We start from the raw sequence: 15,073 nt of genomic DNA on the forward strand, positions 1-15,073 counted from the left end.
CAGCTTTGCGAAAGGGCCCTTTCCCTTATTTGCCTTAGTTGTTTTAAAGAAGTGGAGGTGGTACCTAGGGTTGAATGTCTGGCATGTGGATTATTAGACCACTCCCTGCTCTAAATTTCTGCTGGTAGGAGGAGACAGTTGGGATCCCCAGGGTGGAAGTTAAACGCTTGTAACCTGAGGGATGTAGATGTGGCATGGGAAATACAAATTGATACTGACCTGTACTTATTGGAAAATGTGGATTCGATGGAGTCTGCTATAACCCTCTGGGAGGCTTACAAAACGGTCCTTCGAGACTGGGCTCAGAACATCCTTGCACAGAAAAAGGCATGCGGTAGAACAGATTGAAGGGCTTGAATATCAGCTGCAATCCTTAGAAACTTTGCACCAGAATCAGCCTATGATTCTCTGGCTATGTGAGGAATACCTGTACTTAGCCCAGGGAGAGACGTGGAGATCCCAACTTGCTCTAAATTGCAGACTGTATGAAGCTGGCAAGAAGGCGGGCAAACTGCTGCTGTGACAAAGTAGACGGGATGCAGAAGTGAAATGGGGGAGCACTATCACCGCCAACACTGGTAAGGTCCTACGTGACTGACGTCCAAATAGTGGGGGAGTTTTCCCGCTACTATGCAGAGTTTTATGGGGCGCATGCACTGCCGGGGGCTGACCAAATCCTAGACTTTTTGGAGTCTATGCCCACTCCGGACAGAGGAGATTTGGAGGGGGAACATAGAGCTCTCCAAGGTACAGGCTGCGATAGGGATACTTAAACCCGGGAAACCCTCCTGGCCCTATGATCTCCCGGCTGAATTCTACAAATGTTATACTTGCACGCTAGGACCCCCTTCTGAATGTGTTTCGTGAGGAGATGGATCGGGGAGAGTTGCGCCCAGATGTCCAATGTGCAACTATAATCGCAATCCACAAAGCCTCGAACTAGCTGTGAGTTGCACCACCCAATGTCGCTTTTAAATGTGGAGACGAAGGTGCTGGCTATAATCCTGGTAACCGGCTAATTGAAGTGATAGCCCCCTTGATACAGGATGCCCAATCCGGGTTCATGCCTTGCAGATCCACCCATATGAATGTGCGCTGACTAAACAACTGGTTCACAGAGGTGCGTGGTAGGGCGACGCCCCGTTTCTTACTCACGCTTGATGCTGAGAAATCATTTGATACTATCCAGTGGCCTTTTCTGCAACAGACGCTGTTGATGTTTGGTCCTAAATTTAGATGATGGGCATGACTACTATATCAAGCTCGAATGGCCACGGTCCAAGTAATTGGACTCCTCTCAGGTAGATTGCCCATTGCATGGGGAATGTGACAGGGAGGCCCCTTCTCCCCTCTTTGCTCTTACGTTGGACCCGCTGGCATGTATGATCCATGCTCATCCTGACATTTGTGAATTCAAGATCTCGGCCGCCAACATGCTGGAAGATAACATCTCTTCCTACGTGGATGATATCCTTCGTTATGTTATGGAACTCCATGCTGCGATCCTGATACTTTTTTGGACTGTAGAGTCATTTGGTGGATACTTGAGGTACTTGATAAAATCAGTGCTATTCTGGTCATATGGCCACTCTAACGTGATGACTCTGCCAGGTAGACTGTGTTGAAACTGCAAGTTTCAAGTACTTAGGTCTATTGGTCACACCTAATAGAGAGCTAAGTCTGGCTGCAAACCTTAGGAGGGTGTACTCCACCTTTCGGGGAGATGTGGAATGTTGGTGAGGGCTGCCAATGACGATTTTGGGAAGGGTCACCATTTTTAAGATGATCACACTCCTGAAGTTAGTGTAGGGCCTCCTAAACATGTATTATCCTAGCCAGGAGGAACTGTTTAATAAAATAGACAGAGTTGAGATTGCTATTCTGGAGTGGAGGGCACCCAAGGGTGGGGTTGAAGACACTGCAGCGGAAAGCCTGTAATGAGGAGGATATCCCATCCTGATGTCCAGGCTTACTACTGGGCTGCGCACCTGATTCTGGCTATATGCACCCCAGGACCACTCAATATACATGCTGGAAAGGGCCAGATTACTGCTCTGCTCCCCTCTAGATTATATTTACGAAGATGCTGGTGTGGGCATGCTCCTGCCGGCAACACAGGTAACATTGGGAGATTGGCATAGAGCCTTCAAGACTATTGGATGGGCATCCTGAGGTACCAGGGAAACACCACTGTGGGAGGGAGACATGCTGCAGGACTGGGGCAAATTGCAAGAGTTTGGGTCCTGGGCACGATTTGAATTTCCAAGATTGGTCATGTTCTAGAAGATGGGGCCCTCATGCCATTCCTCTCTTTGAGCGGGGCATACCACCTCCATCAGAATCAATATTTTAAGTATGCACAACTTCGCCATGCCTGGATTGCAGAGGGGTTAGATGAGACTGACATACCTGAGCATGCCCCCTTGAGGCTAGAAGGTTTATGGGGGAGCTTGGGAGTAGTGCTGTCTCCTATACTTATAAACCCCTCAATAATAAAATCCACAACTCTTTGGGCGTACTGCGAGAGAGGTCATCGACTGACGTTGGGGAGCTTAACAACACGGACTGTGTAGCAGCCATGATACACCCGCTGGAAGTTGAAATTAAGTCATGGCTACTTCTCGTACAGTTTAAAGGTGCTACACCAGGTCTACTACGACTGTGCCAGGTTACATAGGTTGGGGAGGGCGGTCTTCGTGGAGTTTTTGAGATGCATGGGGGCGAGAGGAGACTTATGGCACACAATAAGGAGGTGTCCCATCATACAGGTATATTGGACTGAAGTCATTCACAAACATCATGCTATCTTGGAGGTAGATTTCCTGCTTGATCCAAAATATATACTTCTGTGCATCCCAGCGGTCATTGATGTCCTGCAGGCTCAACTCCTCTTCTGTAATTTGGGTTTGATAGCTGCAAAGAGTGAATGGAATCAGGCATAAATATGTATATGGCTGTGGAACGAGTGACATAAGAGTAGGGGCTGTCCTCATAAATTTAGCAAAGTGTGGGGTCCCTGGATACTCTTTTATGACCTTGAGCCCATAATTTACATGAATGTTAATGTGAATCAGGGAGAAACATTGGTTATATCCAGAGCATCTGGGTAGAAATGCTCCTTGAGTTGGCTGCCCTTTGATGTTCTGTCTGCTCTGTTGTCAGAGATCTTATGTTGGGGTCACTGTCAGCAGGTTGGCCAAGGGTGGTTTTCCTCCCACACTGCACTGTTTTATTGTATGTGATGTCATGGACACTGCACACTTGCAATGCTGGAAATGTGTAATCATTTGCAATTATTACTCAAGCTGCTCCAACATGTTTATGAAAATTTAAAGAAACATATAAAAAAGAAAAGAAAAATGTCACACTGCGCTTGTGCGCAGTGGTGCAGTCTTCACTCTGATAGGATGAGCACACAAGAGTTCTGGGGGCTGCTTCTTGGCTAGCTCATAATAGATATTGATGTACAATACAATCTATCAGGAGATGGTTATCTTTTGTACCGGTTTGCCCTTTTTGGCTCTGGAGAAATCCTCAAAAATACGATAATTCAAATGATACGGTCCCACTGCGGCATCACAAAAGGTGTTGGTGGGAATATGTGCAACAGCCCCTTAAAGAAGAGCATTTCCACATGTGATTTAAAGAGGGACGGCTAATCGGGCAATTGTAAAATAATGCTGAAAGATAACCTTTAATTGTCACCACTGCAAGGTCTTTCTGGGCTACAGTTAGACCAAATAAAATGACATCAGACAACCTGGCCTGTAATTGCTGAATGCCACAGGATGAATTCCAGGCAAAAAACTTCTTCCAGCATCTTGCATATACAGTTCTAGGGGACGAACTCATAGCTGACAGAGTAACACCAACTACTTTGGAAGGAAGATCAGAAACCATCAACTGTTGCCATTCAATCACCACGCATGGAGATGTAGATTGTACTGGTTTGGATTCAGGACCTGGCCTGACTTCTGCAAGAGGAGGTCCTACCCAAGGGGTAGCTGAATCTGAGGATATGTGCACAAGGACAGAAGTTATGGGAACCACACACCCCTCGCCCAGACCAAAGCCACTAGAACAACTTGGGTCTGGTCTTCCTTGATCTTCTTGAAAATACTGAACAGGTGAGGTAGGGACAGAAAGGTGTACAGGAGTCCTGATCGCTAGTCCAAGTGAAAATGTTCTATGAGGGAGAATTGCTTTGGGAACTACAATGAGCAAGAGTTTGGACACGGAGGGCCTGATTAGGACTTTGGCGGTGCCGCGCCAGGTCTGCCATGCCATCACACCTCCGAAGCGGGTGGAGCCACCCGCCAGAGTAGGAGTTTCCTCCCGTCTGGCGGGCTTTGTATCTGCATTCCCACAGCAGTGCCTCTAAAAATGAACACCGCAATGGGAATGCCAAAATCAGTTCCTGCACGCATAGGCTGAAAGGTCCATGCCAAGCAGGAACTGGGGTGCATGCACACATGGGGGCACATGTTGTCCACACTGCATGAACCCCAATCCGCACAAACACAACCTTTGTTTCCTCTCTCTCAGGCTTTTCATGGAGGAGGAACCGCCATGAAAACCATGGCAGAGAGGAACCTCCTAATATGCGTGGCGGGACCGCAGCAGTCTCACCAAGCATACTGATGCCTCCTGACCGCATCAACACTGCCAGGGAATGGCGGTTCCCTTGCTGCTTCGATGGGGCAATGGCATTCCGACCGCCTCAATCGTAATAGGGCGGTCGGGAGATCGCTGCGCCCCCAAAAGTCTGGCGGTGTGTGGACTTCCAGACTCCTAATTGAACCCTGAGTGTTCTTTGCGGTGGTAAATAGGTTGAGCCAGGCTTTTCTTCAGTGTTGAAATGTGCCCTGTGCCGCCTCTGAATGTAACTGCCATTCGTGATCCTTTAAGAAACGTTGACTGAGTTTATTCGCCCAGATGTATCAAGATCCTGCAAGGTGCTGTGTAACCAGGGAAATGGTCTGAACATCCTGCCATTTCCAAGGATGTAGAGTGTCCTGGCACAGAACCCACGACCCCACACAACTCTGTTTGTTGCTGGACCAAATGCTGCTTGTGTTGTCTCCAATAACCTGTGCCCGTTCCCCCCCAGTTGTCGGAAGGAATGCCTTCAGTGCCAAGAAAATTACCTGTAATTTCAAATAGTTGATTTGGAGACTGGTCTCTGCCGGAGCAGAGTACTCTGATCTCCACCGCTCCCTAATAATCTCCTCAACCAAGCAATGATGCATCCATCATGACCGTTAGTTGTTGGTGGGCTGGCAAGAAGGGCCTGCACTGGTCCAATTGCAGTGGAGCATCCCCCACTACAGATTTTCTCAGTGTTCTTTGGCAGCTCCCCGTTCCCACCTCCCACCTGTCCAGCCCTCCCAAGCCCCTACTTAATGGTGGGTGCGCCAAAGGCAAGCCCGTCTACGACCAGCGCCCGGAACCCTGGATCTCTGCACCACCAACGCTACGACCCACCAGCACTCCACGCTCTCAACCCAGGTAGCAACAACAACAGCAAGCTAGCATCACCAGCCGACACCCACGGACCCTTCAGCTGTCACTGCTTCGGCACACCTGCAGCACCACCAAGACCACAGACCTAGCGCAATCCGCCTGCAAGAACACAACTGAACTGAAGACCCTGCAATGCATCCTCCTTAACGTCCGATCCATCCACAAACACGCCACCAAATTCTAGGACCTCCTCGACGGCACCACCCTGGACGTAGCATTCTTACCGAAACCTGGACCAACACCACCTCGGGACTGGATATTGCCATCGCCATTCCCCAAGGAATCAAGATCTTCAGGAAGGACCGCCCCACCCGCCTGGGAGGAGGAATTGCCATCATCCACAAATCCACCCTCCGCCTAGGCACACTAACCGACGAGCCCATAGACTTGATGGAACACCTTCACTTCAAGATACTGGCCAGCCCTACCTTGACCCTCCAAGGAACCCTCATCCACCGACAGCTGGACCCCGCGGACTTTTCGCCAACTACATCACGGACATCCTCTCCCTGCATGCCATCACGTCCACCAACTACACCCTACTGGGAGACCTCAACTTCCACCTCGACAACCAACTGGACCCCAGCACCACATCCATCCTGGCAACCTCCACAACATTGGACTCCGCCAGATCATGACCGAACCCACGCACTCAGCAGGACACACCCTCGACCCCCTCTTCACAACAGGAAACTCCTTCACCTTCAGCCACACCACCGAACTCCCATGGACTGACCATTGATGTGTCCACTTCACCTTCAGAACACCCACCATTCACAGACATCAGCACCCATGAAGAAACTGGACCAGAATCACCGACGGCCATCTAACTTCATCACTCATCAACTCCACCCCAACCATTGCGGAAAAGGACAACCCCAACACCGCAGCCCAAACCCTACACAGATGGATCTCCGACAGTGCCAACACTATAGCCCCTCTCAAGAAAAATAACACCCACGCAAAGAAAGCTAGATACTTCACCACCGATCTTCGAGACTCCAGATGCAATTGCCGCTGCCTCGAAAAGGCCTGGAGGAAAACCAAATCCACAGAAGCCCACAACAACTTCAGAGCCGCCACCAACGCCCACCACCAACTCATTAGAAAAAAAGAGAAAAAAAGTGATTGAAGACAGAATCTCCACTCATGCACACAACAGCAAAGAACTCTTCAACATCATCAAGGAGTTCTCCCAACCCACCAGCAAGTCCACTGACATCCCTCCCTCACAAGACCTCTGTGACAAACTCAGCACCTTTTTCCACCACACACTCAAGAGCATCTACGACAACTTCGACAAAGACAACAAACCCACTGAACTCTCACCAACCACCCCAAGACTCTGAAGCCAGCGATCGATAACTAGACAGCCCTCACCACCGAAGGCACACTGAAGACGATGAAGTCAATCCTCTCCGGGGCCCCCATGGACCCCTGTCCCCACCACATTTTCAACAAACCGTCGACAACATCGCACCCATGCTCTGCCAAACGCATCGTTCCCTGACGACTGGAAACATGCTGAGATCAACCCCCTCCTGAAGAAATCCTCAGCGTACCCCACCGACCTAAAAAACTACAGACCCATCTCCCTGCTCCCGTTCCCAGCGAATGTCATCTCCTCGACCTCTCGGCGGCGTTCGACACAGTATCTCACCGCACCCTAATACGCAGACTCCACGACGCAGGGATCCAAGACAAGGCCCTCGACTGGATCCACTCCTTCCTCTCCAGCAGAACGCAACGGGTCAGACTCCCCCGTTTCCTCTCAGACCCTACACCTACCACCTGCGGAGTCCACCAGGGGTCCACCCTCAGCCCTACACTCTTCAACATCTACATAGCTCCGCTCGCCCCCAATGTCAGAACCTACGGACTCAACATTGTGTCATATGCTGACGACACCCAACTCATCCTCTCCCTATTCAACGAACCCAACACCGCCAGACACAACTTTTGAGAAGGCATGGAAGCAGTCGCCAAATGGATGAAAAACAGCTGCCTACAACTAAACACCAACAAAACGGAAGTCCTCATCATGGGCCCAAACCCCGATGCCTGGAATGACACCTGGTGGCACCTTCCTTGGGAGTCCGCCCACCCCTATGGACCACGCACGCAACCTGGGAATCATCCTGGACTCAGCTCAAAATGGACCGCCAGATCAACCCAGTCTCGTCCTCCTGCTTCCACACTCTCCGCCTCCTACGTAAGACCTTCAAATGGATCCCCCTTGAACAAAGAGAGACCGTCACTCACGGGCTGGTCACCAGCAGGCTCGACTACGGCAACGCACTCTATGCCGGAATAAACAAAAACCTCACCCGCAAGCTAGAGAAAATCTAAAACGCCGCCGCAAGACTGGTTCTCAACCTGCTAAGACACTGCCACATCGCTCAGCACCTGCGCACACTCCACTGGCTCCCCATCGAAGCTGGAGTCACATTCAAGATGCTAACCCATGCTCACAAGGCCCAGCATACCTGAACAGCCGACTCAAATTCCATGCACCCCAAAGGACCCTACGATCAGCCCAACTCTCCTACGCCGTGGTACCCAGCACCAGAAAGACCAGATCGAGAGGCCGCTCCTTCTCCTTCCGTGTGGTCAGAGCCTTGAACGACTTTCAGCTCCACCTCAGACTGATAACATCGCTCCCCGTCTTCGCAAAAAACCTCAAAACCTGGCTCTTTGACAGACCTCCTCCTTGATGGACTGGAACCTGCGACCCCCTTCCCCCCACCCCCCAGTGCCTTGAGTCCCTTACGGGTGAGTAGTCACGCCTAAACACCTGATTGATTGACATCTGGACGGAATTCGAAAGGTTTCATTGGTGTTGAGCTCACTGAGACTTCTGGTCCAACTACAGAGCCCACATGTACCACCCGGCATAGTCCACAAGCAGGATGTAGGAGGCCAGAAGCCCTGAGACCCATGTCAAAGGTTGAAATCGTAGCCTTAATATCATGGACTCATTGAGGTGGAGGAAAGGCCTGGAAGAGCACCGTATCCAGGATGGCCAAGATGAAAGGAGACCTCTGTGAAGCAGTCATATCTGATTTCAATATGTTGATGTAAAAACCCAACAATGTAAACCGGTCTATTGTTGTCTGAAGGAGGTTTGTGACTGTTTGAGGCATGCCTGCTTTCAGCAACCAGTCATCAAGGAATGGAAAGACTGATATTCCCAACCATTGCAGATGGGCTACGACCATCACTTTTATGAACACACGAGGTGCACTGATAAGGCCAAAGGGGAGCGCTGAAAACTGAAAGCCCTCCTGGCCTACCTGAAACCACAGATAATGTCTGTTGGACTGCAGGACTGGAATTTCGAAATGGGTGTTCTGCAAATCCAACGCTAATACCAGGTTTCCTGAATACTGGAACAAACTTCCTTTTCCAAAAGAGCTTGAACTGCTACTTCTTGGAGTATGAACGAGTGGTCTTTCAGAAGCAGTTGTGGTGTGGGTGGCATATCCAAGGGGGTGAGACAGAAAGGGTAGGTTGTAACAGTGTTCTGCAATTTGGAGTACTCGTTGGTCGGAGGTGATGTTCCTTCGCCCGCAGATGTGAAAAGGGATGCAACCTCACAAAACGCAATTGTGTGCTGCTGAGGGTGACCCACAGTGGTTTTGCAGCAGCTGCAGGAGAGAGCGCTGTGGTTTAATTAGATCGTTGTCCATTGCTTCTGGACCCTGGTATCCTTTTCCCTTGACTCTACCTAGAAAGAATCATGAGGCGTGTCATTGTAGATACACTTTCTGTAGTGGTCTCTCTTGATATCCCCTTCCGAAGCCTTGAAAAGAGCAACGCTGTTGGTGGAACAGCTGCACCACTAGAGCAAGCCCATGGGAGCATACAGTCTTTGCAGTCCTTGAACCGTTCAAGGGCGGAGTCCGTCTTGCCTCCAAAGAGTCGAGTCACACCGAAGGCCATGTCTATAAGTGACTAATGGATGTCACTAGAGAATATGGTTGAGCAGACCCAAGCTTTGGTGCCTAATTAACACCTGGTCTCGACTGCTCTACCAAGGCAGCCGGTAGTGTTCAGGTTGGAGCCCCTCAATATACCTTGGCCATCCTGAATAAGGCGCTGAAGGGATGGTCTGACATCATGGGGCACCATGGGCAAAATATCAGCTACCATATCCCATAACACTAGTGTATCTTTCCAAAATGAAACTGGTATTGACAGACCTGAGGGCAAAGCTGGCAAAGGAGAATATTTAGTGAATACCTTCTTGTGTGTTCATTCTGTCTGGAAATGCTTTGGGGTTTACATGACTGCTGGAGGCCTGAACCACCACGCTTTCAGGGGAAAGGTCCTTAAGGGGGAAGGCAGGGTCTTCCAGGGAAAGCCTGTGTCCCCTTCCAGTTTGCCTGTTGACTGGAGGGCAAGAGCCTGGTTTTGCCTAGGTACCCAACAACGTGTCTGTAAGTGCCTCATTAAAGAGTAGAAGAGGTTCTTCGTTAGTTTGTCCTGGAAAGAGAACTTCTGTGAGTACATTAGTTCAGTAGTGGGTCACATCAAGTCCAGTACTTCGGCTGCTCTGCTTGTCACTGTTGCGAAGGAAGCAGACTCCTCTGTGACTACAGTAGGTAAAGGTGATTGCAGGCCAATGTCCAGGGATGTATCAACGCCACTGGCTTCTGCAAGCCTAGGAGTACATTTTCATCCTCGTAGACCGTACTGGAGTCGTTTTGGTCATCAGCATATGCATGGAAGCGATACAGAAGCATTTCAGGGTCAGAGCTAGTGTATGAGTCAGTGCGACATTGGATGGCATTGCTCTGGGTTTGCCTTTGAGTCCAAATGGGTGATCAGCTCCCCCTCCGACGTAGGTGATGTTGGTGCCAACTTCAATGCCCAAGGTTGTGGCACGGGCTGCAGTGTCGTAATAGGTATTGACATTAGGCCTGCAGAGAGAACGGACCTCAGGGCAAGGTCATGTGGGACAGTTGACTTGGGACTGATCCACCGGTCGTAGACTGACTATAGGCCACCTCGGATCTTCAAGGCTTGAAGCTGCACTAGAGGGATCTGGTACCAGAAATGCAGTACTCGGTCTCTCTCAAATGTATAATCGGTTTTCGCGTCACCTCAGGGCCATAGAAGTCGGGCTGAATGTGGGAAGAGGGCCAGAATCTGTTTCTGGGACAGAAAATGAGTTTGCAAACTCGGGCAACTCTGAATGACAGAAGTGGCAGGACGAAGGGGAGCTGTGTTTGGACTTATGTTTCTTCAACTTCTTGGACTTACCCGAAGACTCAGCTGCACCCGCGACTGGGCCTTTCTCAACTTCCGTTGATGCTCCGCAACCTACAGCTTGGCTTTGTGGTCGTGGATGGCCTTGGGGTTTAGTGTGGCTCACTGAATGCACGATGCTGAGTCGTGCTTCAAGCCAGAAACTAGAGAATGACCTTGTGAGGTTTTCTCACTAACATCTGCTTGTGGCTGTCTTTGCATGGCTTAAATACTGTCACTTTAGAAGTGAAATGGCCCTAGCACACTGGATTACAATTTTGAAGAAGGAATTCTGTCAGTCCTGACCGATTTAAGAGAGTGAGCTCCGGATCTACACAGAAGGTGTGGAAAGAACGGAACGGCGGGATTGGCCAACATGGAGCCACACAATGCGATCTACAGATGTGCAAGTGTTGCTATGAAAAATCTTCCTGATCAAATATGGCACATGGGGAAATTCACAAGGTGGAGAATCTACAGTAAGAAGTCTATCAAAAATTGTGACCACGTTCAAACCCTGAGACACAGAAGTTAATGGAAGTAATGACAATGGCATGGGTTGTGAAACCAATTATGAAATATGATATAGCAGTGACTTACTGTAGATTAAGGAATCCATAAAATTCACTTTGTATTGTTTGTTTTTGGTTTTGTATTGGTCAGAGCATAAAGAATTTATGGCTGGATTTAGACCTTTTTCCGAAAACAGTGGTCCCATGCATAAACAAAATTTTGACAATAATCAATATAGACACAATGGATACTATATTAGTTATGACATGTCCAGCCGGACAGAGGTCTCAATCTAGCAGTTTATTTAGGTTGGAACATATCAGGAGATTACTCTTGTGATAGAATTACTGTTTACACAGTCTGATTTATCGGATGATGTGGGTTTGTTGTTCTAAAGTGATAAAATGGAGTCTTAGCTGTCAACTTGTAAATACTATGGTAATAACTTGTCTCAAAATTATTACAGTAATTGTGCATATTTGGGTAGTAACACAAATCTAGCACTGGTACTGTCATTTTTCTGAGTAAATCTAATTAAAAAACTCAATCATATGTGCCTAATAAAACGATAAACTACGTTTTGGAACAAAAGTTTTCTAAAAGAGTTGCGTCAATATATACTTCTGTTTAAAATGTTTGTTTTGTGTGTCTTTTGCCATCTTTTCTAGGATGTTTTGCACAGACATGCACTGTACTTAATTGTTCGTATGATATGTTATGACGATGGACTGGTGGCAGGAAAGAGTTTGCTTGCACTGAAGACAACAGATGCCCGTCATGAAGAGTTTAGCCTATGGGTATACCAGTGTAACAACTTGGTAATGTATTTTTAATGTCAAGATTTCAGATTTGACTCAATAAATAGAGAACGTTTAACGTTTTAATTTCTTATAGGTACATGTGGACAATCTAAGGTGTTGTATCTGTTTGTAACACGTATCCTCTGCTAGTCTGTTGAATCTTCATTAAAATTTAATTGTGAGAATTACAATAAATACGTGCATCTAAACTTTTAACTTTTCTCCAGCAGTGGATTTTCATATTCACATGCAAATTTAAATATCCTTTGACGTCAGGATAAGAATACTTTTAGTAGCTGAAATCGCCTTTGTAGACTGTCATTGTAATTTGTTGATAGATATAATTCAGTTGAGATTTTCACAAAAACTCCAAACACATAAACTTGACATTTGTCCATAAACAAGAAAGGTTTCTCTTTATAGAATGTATCATTCATTACCTCTTGGACAACTGTGTTTGGACTGCTAGAGAAATTAGATAATTCATTCCTCCTAGGGAATGTTCGTTATTGAGCTCATATTCTTGTGTTGTGCATGCTGTGAACTGTAAGTAATGCCACTTTTCGCTAGATGAAGGAATTGAGGCAAGAGTGGCTAAAATTGAGTTGTTCTGGACCACAGAACATGGTCAATTAGGAAAACCTTCATTGGAATCTAAGTTCCCTGGTTCTTATAGCCACTACATCCTGTACATTTTAGAATCATGCATAAGGGTCCGCATCTTTATTCACCCATAAAGCAGATGATGGGGAATTTAAGAGTTAATCTTCATACTATAGTTGCTTTTGTTGGTTCTCAATCAATGCTTTTCATTTTTTTCAAGCTTACCATTTCTTGATTCCTGAAAGTGGTAATTTGATTGGTGACGTTTGTTTTCACTGGCTATTGGTGAGTTCCATTTGGGCACCTTTTGATAGACTCATTTCCAGTGAATGTTGAGAGACTTTAATCTTACTAGAATTCCCACCTCAGCCATTCGTTCACTTACTGTTTCTGTGTTATCTTCAACCTTTCAGTCTTCTACTTAGGTGTACCGGTTCACATTTAGTAGCTCATAAGCAGCCTCATTCTTTCCCCTTTTCTCAGACACCATAAGGCACACTGTTTTAACTTGGTGTGTCAACTGCATGTCTGACTGGCAGCTCAACTTCCCCTCTACATTTTGGTCTTTTAATTTTCTGTCTCAAGATTTTCCTTGGTATATCTGTAGCGTGGATTCTTCCATATTTTTGGGAAAAACGTTTTTACATGTTTTTTAAAGTTACAGAAATCACAAGGACATAAGCAAGTTATGAAATCGGGTTTACAACTAACTGCCTCAGTATTAGTTCCAACATTAAACATCCAGGACCTACCTCTGCATTAGACTTCTTCAGAAAGCCAATAAAGAACATTTGTACACACAAAAAAATTTGGGTCTGTTATTTGAAACATCTAATATCACGGAGATAAAACTGCTTGCTCAGGCACTGTCACGTTCCTATTTTTGCTGCATTTATTGGAGTGCCTAGTCAGACTGCCAATCCCACCTTTCGTATCTCGTGCATAAGCTGCACTATGAGTGACAATAGGTGTATTATAATTCACTTAAAGTCTACCACACTTAACACCTCCCCCATCCTCCAACACCTGGCCCTTATTTAACATCAGTATGTTTCACACCAGGCGCCCACATCCACTCTTCTCCTAGCGTGTGTCCTAAACCTAAGGAGAGTTCTCATCATTCCTTTCATCTTCCAGATTCCATAGCATCTTGTCGCAAGACTCATCCATCTCGACTCCCCTGACCTCTCTTCCTTTCCATCAGTGATGAGAGGCATAGATTTCTGTAATGTGTGATATACTATAAGTCTGTTACTATTGTTTTTCTTCTTGCTACAAGTAAAAAAAGCACAGTAAGCATATTTTGGGTTTATAGAAATTAATTTCACCAATTACTTCAGTAGGTAGACTTGTACCTGTCTCCTAATAACTCCTCAATACTGGACATGCCCACCTCATAAGATAGAATCCAGCTTTTAGATTCTCACATTTGGGGCAGGAAGAATCAGTAGTGTGCCCACTCTTATGGAGGTGAGTTAGTTGCTATGAGGTAAATTAAATTGAAACAGTTTAAAGCTGGCAGTTCTAGACACTTTTTTTCCTTCAAATTTCTTTATTAGTTTGTACTTCCAGATCTAAAGACCATGTTCATATACAATTACATATCTCATCTACAGCAGCCAATTCTGTGAACATTCCAACATTAAACTCAGGAATTTAGATCTATACTCTCTTCCGTGGAAATTTTCCAATCTAACATGGTTTGCTCTGTTTTTTGTTTCATGGTAACCCAACTGTAACTAGACCCACCCTCAAACTCCCCCTCCCCCCATCCCCCCCAACATCCGGCCATCTTCCCCCCCCCCCCTGCCGGGTCTGTACAACTTAAGGTCTATGTACCTCAAAGCCCGTTCTGGGTCTCATCACGCCTCCCCCGACTTTGGTTTGCCACCCCAATGGAAGTCGTCCCCTCTGATGATACCTGTGTGGAATGTGGGGCCTGTCCCGTTATCTCCTGGACCATCATTCCCCAAGCCAGCAGTACCTTAGGTAGTTTGTCATCTCTTCTAGTGCTACGCATATGCCCCTCCTCGGCCAGTGCCCACTCCCTCAAGTCCGTTTTCCCTTTCGCCAATAGCGGCCCTTGCTGGGTTAACCAATAGATCGCAATTCTCAGCCTAGCTATAACAAGTCCCAAAACCAGGAACCGCCCACTTGTTTTGCGTTTAGGATCACGAGGAATCAGGCCGAGGAGACAAGAGCGCGCATCCATGGCAATCGTCCACCCTGTTATTCTGTTTAGTTCCTCTAGGACCGCCATCCAGTACGTCTGAATTGTTGAACAGGTTCACACCATATGCGGAAATCTGCCTGAACATGGCGACATCTAGGGCAATGTGGATCTCTAGACTATCAATGGTATGGAGCCGCCTGGGGGAGAGGTA

The 15,073-nt window shown here is 47.3% G+C and overlaps 1 protein-coding gene across 1 annotated transcript in view; it reads left to right on the forward strand.

The window, feature by feature from the left end:
• Positions 1–15,073, forward strand: part of ITGB1BP1 (integrin subunit beta 1 binding protein 1) — a 327,961-nt gene that overhangs the window by 258,178 nt on the left and 54,710 nt on the right. Inside the window, exon 6 of the mRNA XM_086926363.1 lies at positions 11,955–12,104. Within this exon, the coding sequence (XP_086782489.1) occupies positions 11,955–12,104 (150 nt within the window). The remainder of the gene's footprint in view (positions 1–11,954; positions 12,105–15,073) is intronic.

This window comes from Lissotriton vulgaris, chromosome 6, assembly GCF_964263255.1.
Source record: "Lissotriton vulgaris chromosome 6, aLisVul1.2, whole genome shotgun sequence".
Taxonomy (NCBI): Eukaryota; Metazoa; Chordata; class Amphibia; order Caudata; family Salamandridae; genus Lissotriton; species Lissotriton vulgaris.